Here is a 22034-nt window from a genome sequence, read left to right on the forward strand (position 1 = left end):
CTGTTCCAATAAAGGATCTACGTCTTGTCCAACAACTGAGATTAGACCTACCACTGAAATTTACAGTAGTCCACTGTTAGCTGCCACAGTCCATCTCATTGTGGGAGTCCTGCAGATTAATTGAATGGAAATGAAGTGGAGACTCACTACTGCCTGCTGTAATTTTGATGACTATCTCTGTGTTTTCCCTTGGTATGCAACACTGCTTTTATTTATTATCTTGACTTCAGTGTAGGGGATAGAATTTCAGGGGCTCCCACTTGGCCCTTCCTGCCATAATGATTCTGAGAACATTATGAAAGTTACCAGCTGCTTTTTCAAAGCTTTTAAAGCAATTAACAGAAGCCAGCCAACTCTACAACCTTTGCAGTTAATGTTAACCACCCCCCCATGTTTTTCATGTGCCACAACCCCTGTAGGAGCCATTGCTTCATTCCATCCATACCGATCAATAACTACAGACCTTACCACCATTTTTCCAATGAGCGACCCAGTTCCAGAATCTCATTCTGTGTGTCTAGTGTCCAGGGCCAGTCTCCGTTTCAGTGTCCTAGCCAGGTTCCTTCCAGAAATCAGCCTGAGACATGAGCTCATTGACAATCTGTTTTGAGGTTTGGTCCCAGGGACGGGGAATTGAAACAGAAGGAGGCAGCTAATACCAAGTATCTGCATTGAAGCTGGTCACCATTGTGGGCAGCAGGCTTATTTTTGCCGGAATCTTCAGAAGAACCGTGTAAGATACACTGCAGAACCGTCTTGTGAAGGGACTGAGGAGGGAGCTTCTATCCACCAGCACCTGTGCTCCATTAGTCAATGACTACCCCATGGTACCTGTGTAAATGGCACATTCCAGTACTCAGGGAGCCCAGAGTAGACAGCAAGAGCGACCTAGAACAGCCGATTGCTGGAGCCATGACTGATGTAAAAGTGAGCTGAGGAAACATGGGCACAGGACATAGGACCGTTACTCTTCAGATTTGAGCCTTAGCTGAGTTTCAACCTCCTTTCATGAGAAAAATCCCACTCAACATCCCCTTACACAAGCCTAAGTGATCTTACATTACACTGGAAGTTATTTGCTACCCTATGTCCTTGAGATAAAAGTCACCACTAAGAGCACTGATACCGCATTTTTTTTTTTTTTTTTTTTTTTGCAATTTGTATTATTGCGAAAAGGACCAGGGTTTTGAGAATACCAAACTTCTTAGCCCATTAGGAATTCTGTTGATAGTCATGTTAATAGTATAAAGATCTGAACTGATCTTTTTCCAAACCCAGCTCTTAGTAAAGCTTGGAGACAGTCAAATTTTTAATCCAAATGATTTTTTAAAACTCAAATCTATATGTAACTGTATTACCAACTTCTTTCATGTTCATTTAGTCCAAGTAACTGCCTTTTTGTTGTTTTGTTTTAAAGATTTATTTGGGTGGGGGAAGTGCAGAGAGGATGTGGGGCTCCATCTCCCAACCAGGAGATCATGACCTAAGCCAAAATCAAAAGTTGACCCACTGAGCTACCTCGGCGCCCCACCTTTTTGTTGTTTTTAACCAGTTCCTAAATATTTTGGAACTTGGTTTTTTAGAAGTTTCTTTTGGTTCATGTTTGAATCAGTGTTTCCTTCTTTAGTAAGATTTAAAATTCTCTTTTAAACTGAGTTGTTTTTAGTGAAATACATAGTAGTTATTTGTAATCTTAAATTCTAGAGGTTTTTGTTTGTTTGTTTGTTTGTTTGTTTGTATTTTCTTAGATTTGTTCATTTATTTGAGATAGAACTCAAGCAGGGAGAGGGAGAAACAGATCCCCTGATGAGAGGAAGCCCTCTTCGGGGCTTTATCCCAGAACCCTGGGATTATGACGTGAGCTGAAGGCACACACGTAATGGACTGAGCCACCCAGGCACCCCAAATTTTAGAGTTTTGAAGTGGAACTTAGTTTTCTTGTATTTAGAAAAAGCCCTTAAAATATTTCTTGTGAACTGTAGCAACTTTCATACACTTATATGCTTTAAAAACATGTTTAATTTAGTAATATGAAACATGAGAGCTACACAAGGGCTGAGGAAACAGATGTTATCTGTACTGTTATCCATATTTCTCTACAGATTAAGATTGTTGATATAGCCATCTACATAAGATCCTTACAAACATAGTTACAAAGTTGAGAGAAAGCGTGTTGGGAATTGCATTTCAAAATATATCCTGCAGAGGTCAGCAGAGAGCTTAGACTTTGTTTTCTCTTTCTGTAATAGGGCTTTCCTCGCCTAATTTCCAATTACTTATTATTCCGGGCAAAAGTAAATAAAAACAAGCAGTATCCAGACCAGAAAAAGTAATGATTATTCTTCAACTCTAGTTTATCTGAATTCCAGAATTCTGATTTCACCTTAAAAAGAGGAGAAAAGGTAAGTAGCCTTTCTCTATAGAAGGGAAACCATGTTCTCTTTACCTTCTTCATATTTTAGGAAAGAAAGCATCAAATGCTCCATACAAGCAGAAGAACAGAGGTTATAACTATAACTGGTCTTTGGAAACCTGTATTTTCACCAAAAACGGGTATCTTTTACAGGCTTAATTATTCCCAGAAAACTCAGTTTTTAAGTTTATAAATTCTAGATTTTCTGTGCAAAGAAAAGATACTTAACCAATCTGTGCTTCAGTTATGCAATTAGTAATATTTGTAAGTCATGCCTTAATAAGCTGTGAATAACATTAAACAATTGAAATAGGACCGCCTCTAAAACTGAAGCAGAACTATTTTATAATCTTTTTACTTACTTGCCTTGTTATAAAAAGGCTATAGGGCAAATAATCTCTCAACTTTTTTATGATTTCCTTCTCTGCAAAGTGTTCCCATTTATTTCACAAACACTAGCTGGGACCAGGAGACCCATCTCACAGAAGGCCGGCCAGCCGGCCCTGACTGAGCACCGAGTGTGCACCGAGTGTGCACCGAGTGTGCTGACGGCGGTGCATTTCCCATCTCACCTGGAAGGTGTGCTGTATCAGGAGCTGGCAGACCAGACTCAAGCCTGTCCAGCCACTGATTAACTCTGCAGCTTTGGACATGTTTCTTACTCTGAGACCCGGCTTCCTCCATCTGTAAGATGGTACTAGTAACACACACTTCATAAAGCTGCCCAAGTAAGTAACATGCATGAAGCTTCTAGCACAGGGACAGGACCCTGTTTTCCTTTCTTTTTTTCACTGGTGTTCTTCAGTTTCCTCCTAAGAAAACAGAGGAGGAGAAGTTAATGACCTCAAAGGACCCGTTCAGCTCTCTGGTTTTATGGAGCGTTGTTGGCGCCAGGATCCTCCCAGGCTCATCACTCAAGTGCTTATTGAACATCCTCTGTTTGTCGTTGCCTTGTAAGATGCTGTCTGCAATCGTCTCAGTTACATTTGGAAGACAACCCTGAACATTCCAAATGAAATGAAGATTGTGGGGTTGGTGAATTGGGATTTTTGTGCTGTGACTCTCACCATTAAATCCTTTGTGGCTCCTGTAGGCTTTCAGTTTTTACATTTTCCTCAGCTAAAGGAGAGAAATGAGAGAAATCCCTATCTTGGCCGTACCTCTTTCAGAACTAAATAGAAAAACACTGGAAAGAGATGTCAGGTAATAGACCCATGAGATCACCCTAGCAGCTTCTTCCCTACTCTCCCTGAGTGTAAGGACTGTATTCCCTTATGAAACTCAGTGGCCATCAGGTATGGGCCTCACTTGGATCATTTTAAGCCAGTGAAACTGAACAAGACTCATGGGTTCTAGCCTTTCCTCTTTGAGGGCTTGAGCAGGTCGATGTTCTTACCTATAAGTTATGAATCAGGGAACGGGCTCTGCCCATCGCTTAGCTCCTTCTGCTTCACCGCTGTATAGTACTGGCTTCTCCACACCGTCAGCCGGCCTTAAAGCCAAACATATCCGCCTATGTGTGACAAGCATGGGCAGGTAATAAAGGATAGATGATGAAATATAGCCAATCACCATTATTTTTTTTTAAATATCTCAGCAAAAAGATGAATTATTATCATCTTGACTACAAAATACATTGGTATTTATAGAAGAGCAGCATAATGCTTCCTATAAGAAGTTATACCATCCTGCAAACCTTAGTAAATTGTTTTTTATAGATTATTTGTCATTCTAAATAGTCTGTGCTCCCTATTTATTCTGCTTGGTATACCCTCTGTCTTTAGTCCACTGAACTAGCACACTCCAGGGCCTCATTAAACTTGTAATCACTAAATCCATGCAGCTTTTCTTACCCTTCTTAACCTTTTTGCTGTAATTAACACCTTTTCTTCCTTTGGCATCTTGCTATGTTGCTTTTCTGCTGACTATTCCTTTTGCATAAGTCTTTTTTCCCTTGGCATCTCTCCAAAGTTAGATCTTTAGACCCTTGTTCTTTTTGTCCAGATTTTCTCTCCCAAGCATCTCATTCACTCCTAGCTCCCACTCTGATCCCTGTGTATGTGACTCCCCAGTCCAAGTCTGCCCTCTGGCCTCTTTCAAGTCTTTGTCCAGCATTTCCAAGTACTAGCCCAGTATTTTCATTTTCATGTTCTTCCACCACGTCAGTAGATCTAAAAATGAAACTCGGAATTTTCTTTCAAAGCTCATTCTTCCGTATTTCTTTATGTGCATTAATAGTTCTCCTCCTAACTTTAAAATTGTGGGCATCTTTGACTTTTCAGTGTGTGGCCCCTTGCATGTGTCCTTCTCCTTTCCCACTGTCCCTACCTTAGGGTAACTTCTTGGTAACTGATGGTGATTTTTGTATTATGTTGCCAGTCGTTTTTCAAACCATCTGATAGATCAACCTACACATAACATAACTTCTGTTCTCTCTCACCTGCTCAATAAAATCCTCTGCTCATCTGTCTTCACCCACAGCCCATGACTGCAATGTGTGAGCTCACTCCTTCATGCCCTTCTGGGAAATCCTTGCACTTTTCCCTTACTTGGGCCCATGAAGAACATAACGTGGCCTTCCAGCTCCAGTCAAATAACATCATACAATGTCTTCTGTCCCATGTTTCCCAGCCCTGTCTCTGCTCAGAAGACTGCTGGAAGCGGCTTCTCCTGCTGAGCGCCTGTGGCACTTGGTAGCTAGCTGTACAACTGACGTGGGAATTTTCAGAAGCTGTCTGACTTCTCTCTTGGGGTAGCCTACGTTCACATAATGGTCTGTTAGCACTTTAGGAGCAAATATGAAATCTATTTCTCGTCTACGATATCTAGAATAGCGCCTTCTCCGTAGATTGCTCAGATTTTTCTGATCCTAATTAAATCCTGAGAACAGAAACTTTTTTGCAAATTACTGGCATTGTATCAACCATAGTAGTGTACAGTTAAGATAAAGTCCTCCCTTCCAAGATAGGGTACGTACATTCTGTTGAGGAAAGTCTGCTGCTCAGCAGGCCTATCAAGTCAACATAAGCGGTGTTTTTCCGGAGAAGAGGCCGTCATTAATGTGTGACCTGAGGTAAGCTACTTCACCGCTGTGGACCTCGTTTCTCTACCAGTAAAGTGCAAGTCACCTTTCTAAAACAGCCTTTTGACTCTTTTAGGACCCGATCAGGATTAGTCATTTCCGAATAGAGCAGGATTCCGTTATTAGAAATCGCCTTTTTGTATTCAGGGTGTGAAACATGTGTCCCACGGGAAGCGCGCTTCTGAGGCACACAGGGAAGGCATGTGCCCCTGCGGGAGAGCCGGCTGACCGACCGCCGGCCGGGCCCGAGGACCGCGGAAGGGCCCGGCGGCTCTGGCGGTGGGGAGTGCGCTCGCACCAGAAGCGCCTCGCATCGTCCGGCTTGTCTGGCGCGCGCTTACCGGGCCTGACTCTCAGCTCCTGACTAGAAGTTGTCAGGTTGCCGCCGCTGGGTCTCCTTCCGGGGGACAGGGTCTGAGAAGACACCCGTCTGTGGCGAGCGCTGGAGCAGGTAGCGCGGACAGGCGGTTCGTTCCCTTCCGGAACGCCGCCGAGACCAGGAAAGCCTGGACAGGGACCCAAGGTCCCCTCGAGCCTGGAGGGGCTGCAGAAACCCCCAAGCTCCTGCAGTCTCCTGGAGCCGCCTGCAGGAGGAAAGGGAGCGCCAGGGGCCGGGTCCGGCACGCCGGGTCCGGCACGCTGGGTCACGTGTGCGCAGGCTCCGCCCCCCGCCCCGCCCCGCCCCCGGAGCCCCGAGGTCTGGGTGGATCGCGCGGCTGCGGCAGAGCGGTGGCGGCGCGAGGGAGCGCGGAGGCGGATGGCCGCCCGGGAGCCGGGGCCTCGGAGGGGAAGCCTGTGCGCCCGCGGGGCCGCGCGGTAGGGCGGCTCGGCTCCCGGCGACTGAGGGTGTGCGGGGCACCGAGGGCAGCATGGTGGCTCATGACGAGGTGGGAGGTCTGCTGCCCATCAAGAGGACCATACGGGTCCTGGACGTCAGCAGTCCGACCTTCAGAGAGCAGGAGGTGAGTGCGCGGCTTCCCGAGACCCGGGCGAGTCCCCCAGCTTGTGAGCACGGTGACCCTAAACCGCACTGCGGGCCTTCGTGGCGAGGCCGGACTCGGATTTCTGTGCGGGCGTGAGGTTTCGACTCAGCGAAGCCGGAGTGTACTCAGACTTTTATACAAAAAGGACTTTAAATGCGTACGCGGCTAAAGTTGGTTAAATTGGTCACATTTCTGATGCTTAATACTTTGTTCTTTTTAACTTGCGCTTCTATTACCTAGTCTGAGGACCTGTGTTTCGGGGTAGAAGGAAAATAAGAAAACCTTCGGTGCAAGTTTCACACCAGTGAACAGATGGAAACTGAAATGCTGTCTTGTTTTTATTTTTCTCTCCATATCTGATAAGTTTATGTGTGCAACTTTTTTTTGAAAGGAAAAAGTTAAAACACTTAAACCATGAAACCATTATTTCGGTTACTTCTCCCCTTCCTGCTTTAATTGTCTGAAGTCATGGTTTTAAAAGTATTTATGAACACTTAGAAAAATAAGTCAGGTGATTTTTGTGCCATTTTATTTAATTTTGACAGTTGATCGAATACTACATGGATCCTCCTATTTTTACTGCTTACTCTATGGTATATGCCACATTATCACCTTGAGGACAGTTGGTGTTCCTGCGTTCAGTTAACTGGATACTTCTTATCTACATTGTGCTAATAGTCTTGCGGTTATGTACTGGCATCCAGACTTACCGAATGGTACATTTTCAATACGCGTGGTCTGTCCTGTGCTTCAGCAAGCCATGTATCCGACGTACACACATCTTCTGGTAGTTCCAGTGCTGCCATCTTTAGGAGTTATGCTTTCATTTGGTAGAGTTTAGCTTTGGGTTTTTGTTTTGTTTTGTTTTGTTTTGTTTTTCCCGTTTGGTTTTGGTTTTTACTTTTATGTTTCAGTTTTCTCAAATGTGTAAGCATTTCCTTTGAGTAGGGCAAATCATACATGGTCATCAGTGTAAAGACTGAAACTGATCATCTTTTGGACCATCAAGAACTAGTCTTTTTTGGTTGGTATTGGGCACCAGCCATATTTCTGGCATATATTTATACCAAAAATTTAAAACACAGGAATGTTATTAGGTTCTTAGTACTAGCAATAACAGCCTTTAAATAAATGACTAAATTTGACTATTTCTAAGTAGAAAGCAAAGAAATCCTATGTAATTTTAACTCTTTTATCCTTTTATAAATATTTTTTCTTTTCTTTTTTCTTATTTTAAAGTTCTTGCCAATGAGAGATTATGCATCCAATAACCCAAACAAATAAACCCAGATATATACTGGATTTTTTGTTCTTGTTTTTAACTATGATTTTTTTTTTTTTTTTTTAAGTAAACTCTGTGCCCATTGTGGGGCTCAAACTCATAACCCCAGGGTCAAGAGTCTCATGTTCTACTGACTGAGCCCCTATTTTTTTGTTTGTTTGTTCTTAAGTGTTGATTTGGTTGACTATAGAAGAGACCCTCCTAGTCTCTTTCATGACGTTAGTAGAAAAAAACTTTTTATTTAAAAAAAAAACTGCATTCACAAGTTTTCCATGTTTTTGTTTTTATGTGCAAGGTACATCCTAGTAAAAGACTTAAAATGCATCTTAACAATGTTCTGTTTACAACTGGATTAGCAAAATAAATTGGTTAAAAAGTCAGTCTAAAAACAGATTCGCCAAAATAATGCATGTGATTGCCTGGCTGAACTAGATAGTCTGGTTAAAACCTCGCCAAAATAAACAACATAAATCTATGTTCAAGGTATTGGGGTATTTTTCCATCTCTGTGAACTTTGGCCCTGGTGGAAGATTGGCTATAGGAGAAAGTTCTTGTGTATGGAAATCTTGTTGGTATTCCTTGTTTATTCTCCTAGATGTTCGGAGTGTCTTTTGAGGAGAGTATATAGTTTCACCATCTGCACTGGCTCTTTTTAAGCTTTTTGTATTTGCCACGACACTGTTAATAGCACTGCAGACTGGTAATAACAGCAGCAGTAAAACCTCGTAAGCCTTATTTTTGTGATGGTGAAACAGGTAGACTCCTGCCCCTCTCTGCCTTCCTTACCTTGAAACACTGTGCCTGCATCCTGTGTGTGCAAAGTGGCAAATGTGGATGTAATACCAGTTCTCAAAAAATTCTGTCTTTGAAATAGTTTTGTGACCAGTGCTAATGTTTAGGTTCTTAATAACCAAACCAAGATCATTTGGACAGTTCATCTGGATCTCTAAAGAAAAACTCCTTTTGGTTGTAGCTTACATAGGTGGAATCCTAACCTGTATTTTAAAAGAAATTTTTGTTCCGTCCTTTAAGGTGACCCTATAATATAATAGGTGACTGCCTAATCTGTGTCACTTCGCTACAGAAATTTCTTCTGTGTGATATTTTTTCTCAAATACTGTATGCGTATCCTAAGGTTAGAGGTGAACCATCTTCAGCTTTACATTTCAATCATACTTTTTAAGTTATTGAAATTTTTCATACTCTTGAAATATATATTCTAAAAGTTTGTGTTGTGTCTCCTAAACATTCATCGCATATGTCCTTTTAGGGAGGGAGTGGGTCCTTTACTTTTGGATCTCCAAAAACATGTGTGAAAAGTACAGAGGTAGCTACCCCGCCCCCCATTCCTGATTTAGTACTGCTCTTACTTACTTACTTACCAGGGCATTTGAAGAGTCTTTTGCTCTAGTGACTGAGCTAGCCTGGAACTCTTACCAAGACAGTTGAGATCAGATGAACTAAGACTGTCCTTTGTGAAGATGGGAGATAGATGGCTTTCTGAAGAACTGTAGAACGCATTTAACTACCAAATACTGCTCACCGTAAACAGCCCACCACCCTAAGTGGACTGCGTATTAATTTCAGAAAGATGTTTTAGATATATTTAACACCTAACTTTTTTTTACTTTTAACTTTTTATTATTTATTAACATTTTATTGTTTATATAATTGTTATATAATAACTAACATTCAATTAAATCTTAATTCTGTAGTCTTAACTTTAAATACCACATAATTTTGAGTTACCAGGAAATAAGTAGTTGAACAGTAACTGATCCTATAAAGATAAGAATTTTTTATCATTAACCTGATTTTAATAAAATAAAATAAAATGGGCCCAAAGCTCTTGTCCTCCCATCCAAACTAACTTTTCTTTCCAAGTTCACTGGGAAGAGCACATTTCCAAAGATGTGTTAAGTTGAAATGACTGATCTTGTGACTTATTAGGAAGTCAAATTTGTTACGTTTTAAACAGGGAAGAGGAATTAACCCGTGTTTCCAAAAAGTAGAACAGAACCTTCTGACAACTGCTTTGTTTCTAGTTAGCATTGGCATATCTTACTTTGTGAGGAGGTAATTATATCTCTGCTCAAACAGAAGACTCTTTGTACTGTCTTTACTAAATAGAAAGGAATGCCTTCTGCCGGACCTTCTGCCCATGCATGTGTCACTTCAGTCTTGCACAGATGTGTGTTGTAAAGGCATCCGCACATGTCCTTGGCCACACAGTGTGTCATTTTACTACATATCTTGAAGGCTTCTTTTTTAGTTCATTTAACATTTGCACATTAGTGGTTTTATATTCAAAGTTTTACTTTGGGGTTAATTACTTTGTTGGGAGAGAGTTGGTCTATAACTCTACCTCTTAGGGCCTTCAAAGACCGGAGCTGGTCTTTGAAGGCCTTATCTGCCCAGTCTCCTTACTTAGTAAGTCACATTCCCTTCTGATATGAATGTGTACCTTTAGGAGTTATAATAGGTCTTGCGTCATTGAAGATTCAAATCATTGAAGGTTCTTTCCAGAGAATTTTAACTCTTTTCTGCCATTTTATTCTTAAATTAGTAGTAAGAGGACTATTTTTACTCCATTTTCTCACCCCTTAGTTTTTTATATGACATTAGTCATATCAAAGAATTTTTAGAAGAAAAGTTTTCATCTGTCATTTCTCAACGGTAATTTTTACATTTTATTTTTATTTTATTCTTTATTTTTAATTATATATCCTTCTGAATTATCATCAGAATTATTTTGTCAAGTATGCCACAGTTGTCAAAAGCACCAAATACAAATAAATATATTCCTTAGACATGTAAAAAGACAGACCTGCCTGATGTTCTTTATTTCAGTAGCTTTAGGAGTCACCTAATGCTGTCCCTCCATTTCCCTAGCAGTAAAATTAAAATAATGTGATCTGTTAAGCTTTGAGATTCTTGAATGATTAAGTGATGTGTTTACTAAAGTATTATTTTTGAGACAATATGTGTAGAATAACTATTTCTTCTCAGCTTGTATTTGTTTTTCCTTGAAGTTAACAAATTAAATATTTGAAAGAGAACCTAATTATTCATAAATCCCAGTGTTTATGTAGTAAGTGGAAATATCTCTAAGAATGTTAGTAATAGCAGAAACTTAATGTGTTCTAGGCATTGTTCAGGCCACTTAAACATATCTTACTTAATCTTCACAACAACTGTAGAAGAGAAGGTCTGATATTGGTCCCATTTCACATATGAGAAGACTGAGGCCCAGGACATTCCCTAGCAAGTGCTAGAACCAGGATTTGGGCCCAGTCGGTCTGATCCAGACCCTGAGTTCTCTCCTAACCCTGTCCCGCCTCTGCTTGTGTACATCCCACAACAGGGATGCTCTTCCTTCCAAGTTGGCCCGTTCCAGCAGCAGATAGGTTTATTTAAAAGCTATTCTCTAACTGAAGTACTTAAGAATGAAATGATATGATGTCTGGGATTGGCTTTAAAATAGGTGAAGCAATTCTCACACCAAAAACTGCTGAAGCCGAGGGATAAGTACTGGGATCCATGATGCTGTTACTTTTCACTTTTGTGTGTGTTTGAAATTTTTCGTAATAATAAGGTACTTTTTAAAAGTGACTCTCTATATTAAACTAAAAAGTTCTATAGAATTCTGGAATCTAGTGTCTTTGTTTTCATTTTAGTTTTTCTTTTGTGCAGTGATAATATTTGTTCTGTTCTCAAAGTGATACTTAGCTGGCCTTTCTCATACCATTAGTTTTTTTAATAGTTTACTGGTTACTCAATAGTGTTCTTAGTATTTTAACAATAAAGGACAATATTCATTTTCAGAGTTTCATGTTTCTCTATTTTATAATGTACAAATACTGGTTTTTGAGAGTGTTCAACTTTGTCCAAACTTGTTTGAAACCATTACACCTAAATACACATTTAGTGTAATCTGTTTTTGTTTTTACAGGAGCCAAGCAATAAAAGAGTTCGACCTCTCGCTCGGGTCACATCCTTGGCAAATTTGATCTCTCCTGTAAGAAATGGAGCAGTCCGGCGCTTTGGTCAAACAATACAGGTAAGCAAGGGATGGGGCTGAGAGGTGAGTAATGTAGTAAGGGGACTTTGTACAGAAGCCTAAAATTTGTATTTTTCTTTGAGTTGTTCAAACAGTTTTACACTGTTATATTTGAACATAAAGTTTTGGGGTTTTTTTTTTAACATGCTAGTAAGGAATATTTTTACGAGAATGGTATTTATATAACTCCATTATATTACGTTACATCTTATATCAAAGCAGTCTTAGGTAGTTTTTATTCCCAGAAATGTAATTTTGGCTGATAAATATTTTAGAATGGTAGATTGAAGCTTGAGAAATTCTCAGAACTTTGTTTTTAATTTGTCTATTTTTTTTTTAAGAAAAAGGAATAATTACTATATCCTTTAACTCTCTCTTTTGTTCACCTCTTTTTCTTTCTTTTTTTTTTTTTTTTTAAATTTTAAGTCATTTACCCTTCGTGGTGACAGCAGATCCCCAGCTTCTGCCCAGAAGTTATCAAGCAGATCAACAGTCCCAACACCTGCCAAAAGGAGAAGCAGCGTCCTATGGTCAGAGATGTTAGACGTCAATATGAAAGAGTCTTTAACTACCAAAGAAATCAAACGACAAGAGGTAAGCTGGCTTATACTTAAAAAAAAAAATCGTCCCTGTGTTTTAAACATGTGTTTTGTCAGAAGAATAGCAAACTAATGCTTAAGGCAGAAATCAGCTGTGCTTTAATATCTCAGTCATGACCCATCACCCACGCTGGGCAGCAGCACTCTGAGTAGTGGTGGTCATTAAAGTTAACTCTAATGGAGTGAAGTTGTAAGACATGATGGCAGCCTCTTATTTGAGATTCCATTCTGAATGATAGTTTTCACACGGAGTCACTTTAAAAAGCACTCTTCAAAACATCAGTTAAATAATGATAAATAGCCATTGCCTATAATTTTCCTTTCTCAAAAGAAGGAATGACCTATAATGTTTGCTGGATTTTTTTTTTCCTCTTTAGGCGATATATGAAATGTCCCGAGGTGAACAGGATTTAATTGAGGATCTCAAACTTGCGAGGAAGGTCAGTAAATAACTTTTTATCACATGCCCTAGTTGTAAAAAAATATATTTCACAAATTATAAACTTCTTATATGGCTTCAAATCTCTTCAAATATGAATATCAGTAAGAGAATGTGTTTGAGTAGTTTATGTATCACAAATAGAATCCACGCGTGGCTTTTATATAGTTAGTCATGTTTGCGTTCAAGGAAGGTCTCTCATCATGTTTTATTTGCTTGATCTCTTTGGTGACATACTTCTCCCTTCTGATAGGCCTACCATGACCCTATGTTAAAGCTGTCTATTATGTCAGAAGAGGAACTCACCCATATATTTGGTGATTTGGATGCTTACATACCTCTCCACGAAGGTAAGAGATGCCATTTAATTTTCATTCGTATCTGAACAGCATTAACGGAGGTAGTTGTTGTGGTGGTGGTGGTTGTTTAGAGAGGGCAAACTGGGTGTGGTGGGAAGGGGCAGAGGAAGAGGGAGAGAGAGAATCTCAAGCAGGTTCCATGCCCAGGACAGAGCCCGACATGGGGCTTTTTCTCATGACCCTGAGATCATGACATGATCTGAAATCAAGAGCCAGATGCTTAACCAGCTGAGCCACTCAGGCACCCCAACACAAGTTGTTTTAAATATAAACTTCTGATTTAGTGCTAAATTATTTATTTTCTTAAATAAATAAATAATAAATAAATTTTTTATTTTCCTAAATAAATTTGTTATTGATATTTCTGCCTTTTTTGCATTTCAGACTTACTGGCAAGAATAGGAGAAGCAACCAAACCTGGTGGAACAGTAGAGCAAATCGGTCACATTCTTGTGAACTGGGTATGGAGCGCATTGCTTACACAAAATAGTTTTTTACATATATGCCAAGTAAACACTGTGAGAAGTTATGGTGTTTACTTAAAAAAATACTTTATGAATGATGTGATTTTATTTGTTTTAAAAATATGTTCCTCTTTGGACACAATTCCCGTGTTAATCTGTTTTGTTCCATTAACGTTTGAGTGCCTGCTAGATGCTAGGTGCTATTCTAGGAGGGACCACTGGGGATTCAGTGATGACAGACGTCTCTACATTTATAATCTAGAGAAAGGATCGTCAAGTACATACACAGTCTCAAGGGTGGTGGTGCCCCTGGTAGAGGAACTCAGATGCCCTGAGAATAGAAAAGACTAGCATCAATTGAGGCTGAGAGAAAGTAGAAGTCATGGGTCTTCAGTTGGATTTAGTCAAATTACAGGGAAATTAGAAAAGGACATTCTGATGTTGGCTCAGAACACTACCCTCCCCAATTACCACCTGCAGGGAAATTTTCACAGCTTATTTAAACTTTGAGAATGAGCTGTAAATTCTGTGTTTGTTGTTTTCACAAAACATGTATCATACCATGTTTTCTCTTACTCTTCTTCAGTTGCCAGGCTTGAATGCTTACAAAGGCTACTGTAGTAACCAGCTGGCAGCCAAAGCTCTTCTTGATCAGAAGAAACAAGATCCACGAGTCCAAGACTTCCTCCAGCGATGTCTTGAGTCTCCTTTCAGCCGAAAACTTGATCTTTGGAGCTTCCTAGATATTCCCCGAAGTCGTTTGGTCAAATACCCTTTACTGTTAAAAGAAATTCTTAGACACACTCCAAAAGACCACCCTGATGTTCAGCCTCTGGAGGAAGCTGTAAGTCCAGTAAATGATTCATATGTTTTTCAAGTTTATGTATATTAGCTGGCCTTAGAAAGGTATACAGCGATACTCTCAAATCTTAGGCATTGGGCAGCATGGTGAAACATTCTGTTGTTTTTTTAAGTACCCAATACAGTAATGCACTAAGCAATAAAGAGACCAAACGCACTGTATACTTACTTGTATTTTAATCAAAAGACTAGATGCTAATATCTGCTCTCTTCCACTAGCTAGCTGTATAACTTTGGGCAAATCATCTAATTTAGCTGAGGCTGTTTTTTCATCTGTAAAATGAAGGGACTGACTACTATCAGATTTCTAGAGTCCCTTCAAGCTTTTAAGTCATCTTAATAGAATGTTTTAGCCCTGCAGGGAAACAGAGTAAAGTTAATATGCTGAAAATGCTTCATTGATTTCTTGATTTTTAGATACTGATAATACAAGGAGTTCTCTCTGATATCAACTTGAAGAAAGGTGAATCAGAATGCCAGTATTACATTGACAAGCTGGAGTATCTAGATGAAAAGCAGAAGGATCCTAGAATTGAAGCGAGCAAAGTATTACTCTGCCACGGGGAGCTGAAGAATAAAAGTGGACACGTGAGCATATTTTCATACTCACTAATCCGAAGCTGTTCTTTCATCCTTCTGCCTTGTTCAGTTTTTTCTGCCTAAGTCATAGAGCAGGCTTTAAAGTGAGTTCATCAGGCAGTGAAAGAAGGGCACCGGCTCTTATTTTACAGCTATATTAGAATAGCTTATTTTATATTTAGCTTTCATAAAGCAAACTTTGGTTTCTTTTGTGACAGAATGACTTAAATGTCTTGGTGGAGAGCATTTTATACTTTATTTTTTAGTTTTGAATCATAAATCAACTTGTTTGGCTAGGAGTTCCTTTCTAAATAAATTACTAGTTTTATAATAAAAAAGCATATCCTTCAGAAAATTTTTCAAAGAGTATATAGTGATGGAAGTAGCTTTTAGCACTACTAAACAAATTTCTACAGTAGATTGAATGAAAGCAAACTAATTTTTTAAATATTAATTATAAAAGTACCTGCTAGAATAAAATGTAAGCATGGAATTTTTCTTTTTAAGATTTATTTATTTATTTGAGACAGAGAGCACCCAAGCTGGGGGAGGGGCAGAGAGAGAGAGAGAGAGAATCCCAAGCAGATTCCATGCCCTGCGTGGAGCCTGACATGGGACTCGATATCATGACTCTGAGATCACGACCTGAGCCAAAACCAAGAGTCAGACACTTAACAGACTGAGCCACCCAGGCGCCCCAGTGGAATGGTTTTTTTTTTCATTAGGTGCTTTTCAGGAAGAAGCCCAGTTATTTGGGTTTGGGGTTTTTTGGGTTTTTTTAGGTTTTTATTTTAATTCCAGTTTGTTAACATACAGGGTAGTACTAAGTTCAAGTGTACAATGTAGTGACTCGGCAATTCCGTACACCTCCAGTGCTCGTCACAAGTGCGCTCCTTCATCCCCATCACCTGTTTGCCCGTAGAGACCCAATTTATAAGTTGAGGTTCTTTTTGGAAAAAGTTGAAACCTGACATCTCTGATTTCTATCATGAAGCCTAATTGTTCTATAAAGCTTACACTTCTGTGGGACAAGAAGAACCATTAACATTTTGCAGCTTGCATTTTTTTAATCCTTATTTTGTTAGAAAACTGGTATACAATACTGGTGTTTCCAGGTGTGTTACTACTGGTAGGTCTTTGTGGTGCATGGAGTTTAGTCAGTTTTGAGTAAAGGTGAATCCTTAATCTAATGTTACATGCTGATAAAAATAAGTTTTATATCATCTGAGATCAGAAAAGTTCTCCAAGTAGAACATGCATAGCCTTGAAATCACGGTCTTTATGGGGTCATTTGTAAGGATGGATTTCACTCACTTAAAATCACAAAGTTTCACATTTAGGATGTATTTGTTTCTTGTTTCTCTAGAAACTTTACATATTCCTGTTTCAAGACATCTTGGTTTTGACTCGGCCTGTTACACGAAATGAGCGTCACTTCTACCAGGTTTATCGGCAGCCAATCCCTGTCCAAGAGCTGGTCTTGGAAGACCTGCAGGATGGAGATGTGAGGATGGGAGGGTCCTTCCGAGGGGCTTTCAGCAACTCAGATAAAGGTAAAAATACAAGCTTTAAGGTAGTTTACATAAACAGAAACTCAGAATGTAAATGAATTTAGCTTTAATCTTTAAGAATTCTGTCCTTACACAAAAAGTTGTTAACGAAATGGATTTCATTGTCCTGTACCTACCTGTTCCGCCCCTGAAACAGTTGTCAGGTTCTTTGCTGCTCTGACACCCGCAGGCGCATCGCATAAGTGACTGGTGGTCTTTACTGGATGTGTCTGCCTAACGGGCAGGCCTGGCATAGGAACGCCACCACCCATATTAAGACTGTAGGCTGACTTTATTGTTCAATAAACTTTTTAAAAAGTCTTTAACATTTTTTATTCTTCTAGCTAAAAATATCTTCAGAGTTCGCTTCCAAGACCCCTCCCCGGGCCAGTCACACACACTGCAGGCCAATGACGTGTTCCACAAGCAGCAGTGGTTCAACTGCATCCGCGCCGCCATTGCTCCTTTCCAGCAGGCTGCTGGCCCAGCCGAGCCGCAGGGCTTGCCGGAGCTCCACGAGGAGGGCGAGGAGAACAGCCCCTCTGCTGGGAACGTCCGAGCCCAGAGAAGGGTGTCCACGGCATCTAGTGTGACTCAGGTCCAAGGCGCTGGAGACGCTTCAGAGAGCGGCTGCCCAGGGCACACAGCAGAGGACATGAAGAGTGCGAAAGTTCGCCAAACGCAGCCTGGCCTCCGAAAGGCGAGAGACAGAGCCCAGGTCGATGGCAAACGGAAAGAGACTCTGGTGTAAAGGAAGTTCTGTGTATTAACTGGTGGGGAGACTGTTTATTTATAAATGTGTACAGTTTGTTTTTCTTATAATGTGAGCATCGGAGCACTGCAGGACTGCTTAATACCAGTCTTAACATTTGTTATGTTTTTGGTTGGTTTGGGTGGTTGTTCCTTTTTTTTTTTTTTTTTTTTTAATGGCAGCTAAAGATACGTGCAGATTGCTATTAAACTGTAGCCTTTTTTTTTTTTTTTAAAGATGTTTTCCCCAGATTATGTAGAACATGCAAACCTGGTATTTTTAATCAAATGAAATATTTATGAAATGGATTTTCTCCTTATCCTGCATTCATCATGATTCTCTAATACCAGCCAATTGTGATATTTACAATATTTGCCAAAAACCAAAGTTTTGCAAATACTGGGATTTTACCAGTGTTTCTCTGATAAACTTTGTTTGCAGATTTGAAATTGTAGCATTGGCACCTAAAATCTTCCTGCAGTGTATGTTTATGATATTTCAGAACTTACACTGAAACATAAAGTCCTTGGAGAACAAAGCATAAAACTCATCAAGTTTTCCATTTTATCAACTGGAATGCCTTATATTTGTTTTTCACTGCACATTCCTTATTTTTCATCCGTTTAACCTGCCAATTATTTAATTTTTTTTAATCTGTAAAGTAGTTTTTAGTGTCTGCTTTTATTTTTTTACTTTGATGCCTTTGCCTTTTCAAATTGGCATGTCTTTATTTTTCTTCTTTGATTAAAAATGTGTGTGTATGTATGTGTGTGTATATATATATATATATATGTGTGTATATATATATATATATATATATATCTTTTTTTTAATCATATTAACTTTACCAAGTGAAACCAAGCCATACTGTTTTTGAGCCAATTAAGAACATTGCAATTTTTAAAGTGTAGCACGTCAGAGTGGTGAATACACGGGAAATGACTCCCATGTATTCGGGACTACTGACAGAAAAACGCCATAAGGTTTTTGTTGGATGTTTCAGAGGGAAGGCAGTTGACTGATAGTAAGTTTAGAAAAACTGTACACACAAAAAAAGAGGGCCTAAGAGAGTGAGTAGTTTTGTCTTAAAGTAAAAATGTCTGGTTGCACCAGAACATGAAAGGAGATAGTAAAAGCTAAACTTGAGGGTCTGTAGTAAGTCGTAGAAGGCTTGGGGGAAGTGACTTTTATTTGCCTTGGTTTGTGGGTTTGAAAGGAAACAATGAAATATGTTGAAAATTTGGCCATATTAGATCAGTTTTGGTGGATTTATTCACAAGAGGGGAAAAAAGACTAATGAATCTTTTCCTGTAAAGTGTTTCTGTTCAAATGAGGCATATTATTTAAGGAAGGAAAACTAAAGCCCTGTGTCATGGCAGATCTATATTGGTGATCCACTCAAGTAAATGTTGACTATTACGTGAACTCGGTCTGGCCAGTGGAAATGAAAATTGAAAAAGACTGTAAATAGATAATCCAATGATTTCTCTGTATAAATGAATTATACAATTAAACAAAAAAAAAAAAAAGCACACACATAATCACCTTAAGTTTTCTTTGCTGGACGGGTGGATATTGGGGGACATTTGCCAGGATGTGCTAGTTCAGTAGAAGAGGTAATGGCAAGCAAGCCTCACATAAGTTTTTAAAAATCATAAACAAATCCTTGAAATTCACTAATAGTAAGGGAAAGACTGAATTATGAGGACAAGTTTTGTCAATTTCTTACACCATTTAGAAAATAGTATACTCAGAAATAGCTATTGGATTGCAGACCGCTATAGCCACATTCTAGATAATATTAGTAAAGCTAATAGCAAAGCATCCTGATTAATTTCAGATTTTAATTTAAGTATCTCCAGTTTCTAAGTTTGGAAATGCAAAGTCAAAAGTGGAGGTTACATCAACCGTTGTGATCTGAAAAGTCAGAAAGCAAGATTTCTGATCATTTCTAGAGATGTTATATACAATATTCCTTCCAAAATTACCTTGATCAGCTTCTGAAGTTACAGAAACAAGTTTAAGTGCTATTAGTGGAATGATTTTTTTTTTTTTAATCAAAAGCTCTATTTTCTTTTGGTTCATACAAGGGAGAAAATAATTATATGGAAACTGAATAATTACATGGAATGAACACTTCATAAATTGCATCTATATTTGAGAGCATTTGATGATCCGGCTAGTAGTTTTCAAACCAATATGGGCATCAGAATCACCAGGGTGCTTTAAAAAAAAAAAAAATGTAAGTGGGCCTACCCCTAACTCTTCCTGCAAATACCCATTTCACTGATTCAGGATCCCGGGGAGAAGGTGGTAGGAGTGAGGGCTGATCATCTGTATTTGTGAACACTGTAAACCCTCCCTCCTAGTAACTCCTTGGGTCAGCACTTCTAATCATGGATCCAGCCAATAGCCATTATGTACATGAGACACAGGATCGGTTTCTATTTACTGACTTCTCAGTTTGCCTTAAAACTACTCAGGCTCTGTTGAAGTAAGTCTGATTTTTCTTCTCTTTTCCAACTTCATTCAGTGAGTGTGCTTATATATTTTGAGCAAAGTTAGTCTCTGCTTGGGAAGGTCTTTTTAAACTCAGTGTGTGTGCATGCAAGGTGGGACAGGAAAGCAAAGGCATCCACCTGCATTAACTCGGGCAGTCCGCGGGAAGCCGCTGTCGTCTGGTCACCCTGGAATCTGTTGAGACGGACATTTCCTCGACCGATTCAGGTGACCAGTCACTTCTGTGCAGCTCGGTCTACTTTCTGTTTATGCTTTTCTCAATATGCAGATCTCTCCCACAGTACTTAGTTATTCAGTATATATATATATATAACTGTAATATTACTAAATTAATTTTGCAAACATCAGCAAATGCCTGGTTGAGGAAGGCTTCCATCTGCCAATCTTGGTAACTGAGATGCAGGCAAAGCGGACCTCTTACAGTTTGTCTTCATCATACTCATCAGTTACAATTCCTGCCTGTCCTTAGAGATGAAACTGGCCTTCATTGTGCTCAGAAGTCCAAGGGATTCAAGGTACATGATACCTCAGTCTCCTTGGGCTTTTCTCAAGCAGCATTCAAGAACACCTATGAAAGAGTAAGTGTCTCTTTGTCCATTGAGCCTGATTCCCCTGAGGGAAGTGTCCTATCTAAGAAAATCTCCCTCACTTCAGAGGATTCCAGAGTCTCCTAGATCCAAAGGAATTTTGATTGTTGCCGGCATATTTGAACAACTCCAGAACCAGCCGCAAGTCTGAGGATGTCTTAGATGTAAGTGGTTCCTCAGGTCCACTCAGATATATCTAAGTTAGACCCTGAGTATTTTGAGACTCCAATACAAGCTGTGGGCCCTCTTCCCTCCCAAAAAATTGTGTGTGTGTGTGTGTGTGTGTGTACATATCCACACAAATTAGGAGGTTTCAGGGATATTCCCTAAACCTATCTATGGATCTTGAGTTAAGCTTTGCTCAAGTCTGTCCGGACCAGGACTTTGTTAAGGGAAACATGGTATGGATTCTCACTTTGGAAAATCCAGAAAATAGAATAAAAAAATTGCCTCAGGGGAATAAAAAGACTAAAGACTAGGAGGAAATATTTTCGAAAGCCCCATCTGATACAGAACTATTAGCCCAAATACACCAAACCCACAACCACAAAAACTTCAAACTTTACAATAAGAAAATGAACAAACTAGTTAGACACTTCGCCAAAGAAGATACACGGGGACGGGCCCAAGAAAAGATACTCCCCATCATGTAGCATCAGGGAAGCACACGTTCAAACAAGATTTTGCTCCAGCCTGTTGGAATGCTGAGGCCCAGGCCGCTGGCAACCCCAAACACCCATTCTGCGCCACTGGGAACGCAAAATAGTGGGGCTATGTGGAAGACCCTTTGGCCATCTCCTACTAAACTACAAACTACAACCCACCATATGGCCCCACAGTCATGTTCTGGTGTTTACCCAAAGACGTTGAAGACCACATTCACACAGAAACTTGCACGTGGATTCTTACAGCAGCTTTATTAATTGCCGGAACTTTGAAACAGCCAAGATGCTTTTCTTGGTGATGAATAAGTAAACTATGGTGCATTTAGGCCTAAATAAGATATTCCAGCACTAAAAAGAGATGAGCTATCAAGCCCCGAAAAGACAGGGAGGGATCTTCAATGCATGTTACGAAGGGAAAAAAGCGAATCTGAAAAGGCTCCACACTATAGGATTCCAGCTTTATGACATTCTGGAAAAGGTACAACTGCAAGACAGCAGCCGTCCGTGGTTGCCAGGGCGTGTGGGTTGGGGACAGGGTTTTTAGGGCAGTGTGTGTGATACTATAAGGGTAGAGACATGTCATCGGGTATTTGTCCAAACCGATAGAATGTGCCACACCAGGAGTGAGCTCTAATGTCAGCTGTGGACTGGCTGATGGGACAAGGTAGGCTCACTGACCGCTGCCCCGCTCTGGTAGGGGATGTTGCTGGTAGGGGAGATGTGGGCGTATGAAAGCAGAGAGTAATGGGAAATCCACACTTCCCACCCAATTTAGTTGTGGACCTAAAGTTGTACTTAAAAAGTCTATTTTTGAAAAAAGAGAAATCACCTGGGCCCAGG

At 39.9% G+C, this 22034-nt stretch overlaps 1 protein-coding gene and 1 long non-coding RNA gene across 4 annotated transcripts in view; one reads left to right on the forward strand and one right to left on the reverse strand.

Moving 5' to 3' along the window:
- NET1 (neuroepithelial cell transforming 1) overlaps positions 1–18954 on the forward strand; it is a 59517-nt gene extending 40563 nt beyond the window's left edge. Inside the window, exons 1-10 of one of the 2 annotated variants that reach the window (XM_059183702.1) lie at positions 6198–6457; positions 11713–11820; positions 12247–12414; positions 12797–12859; positions 13112–13208; positions 13602–13678; positions 14268–14525; positions 14960–15130; positions 16488–16674; positions 17016–18954. In XM_059183702.1, the coding sequence (XP_059039685.1) occupies positions 6365–6457; positions 11713–11820; positions 12247–12414; positions 12797–12859; positions 13112–13208; positions 13602–13678; positions 14268–14525; positions 14960–15130; positions 16488–16674; positions 17016–17422 (1629 nt within the window). In that variant the 5' untranslated portion in view covers positions 6198–6364 and the 3' untranslated portion in view covers positions 17423–18954. Of the gene's footprint in view, positions 1–6197; positions 6458–11712; positions 11821–12246; positions 12415–12796; positions 12860–13111; positions 13209–13601; positions 13679–14267; positions 14526–14959; positions 15131–16487; positions 16675–17015 lie in introns of those variants that run through there. The other variant, XM_059183701.1, reaches the window with a different exon arrangement.
- On the reverse strand, positions 1723–6131 carry LOC131838057 (uncharacterized). Of its 2 annotated transcripts, XR_009356448.1 has the most exons (4): positions 5837–6131; positions 3810–3926; positions 2986–3225; positions 1992–2383 (listed from the first exon to the last, which is right to left on the reverse strand). It is a non-coding gene; the product is annotated as an uncharacterized LOC131838057 (long non-coding RNA). The 2 variants fall into 2 exon arrangements; XR_009356447.1 differs by having other exon boundaries at positions 1723–3225; positions 5837–6128.
- Positions 18955–22034: the final 3080 nt, after the last annotated feature.

The sequence above is a fragment of the Mustela lutreola genome, chromosome 8, assembly GCF_030435805.1.
Source record: "Mustela lutreola isolate mMusLut2 chromosome 8, mMusLut2.pri, whole genome shotgun sequence".
Taxonomy (NCBI): Eukaryota; Metazoa; Chordata; class Mammalia; order Carnivora; family Mustelidae; genus Mustela; species Mustela lutreola.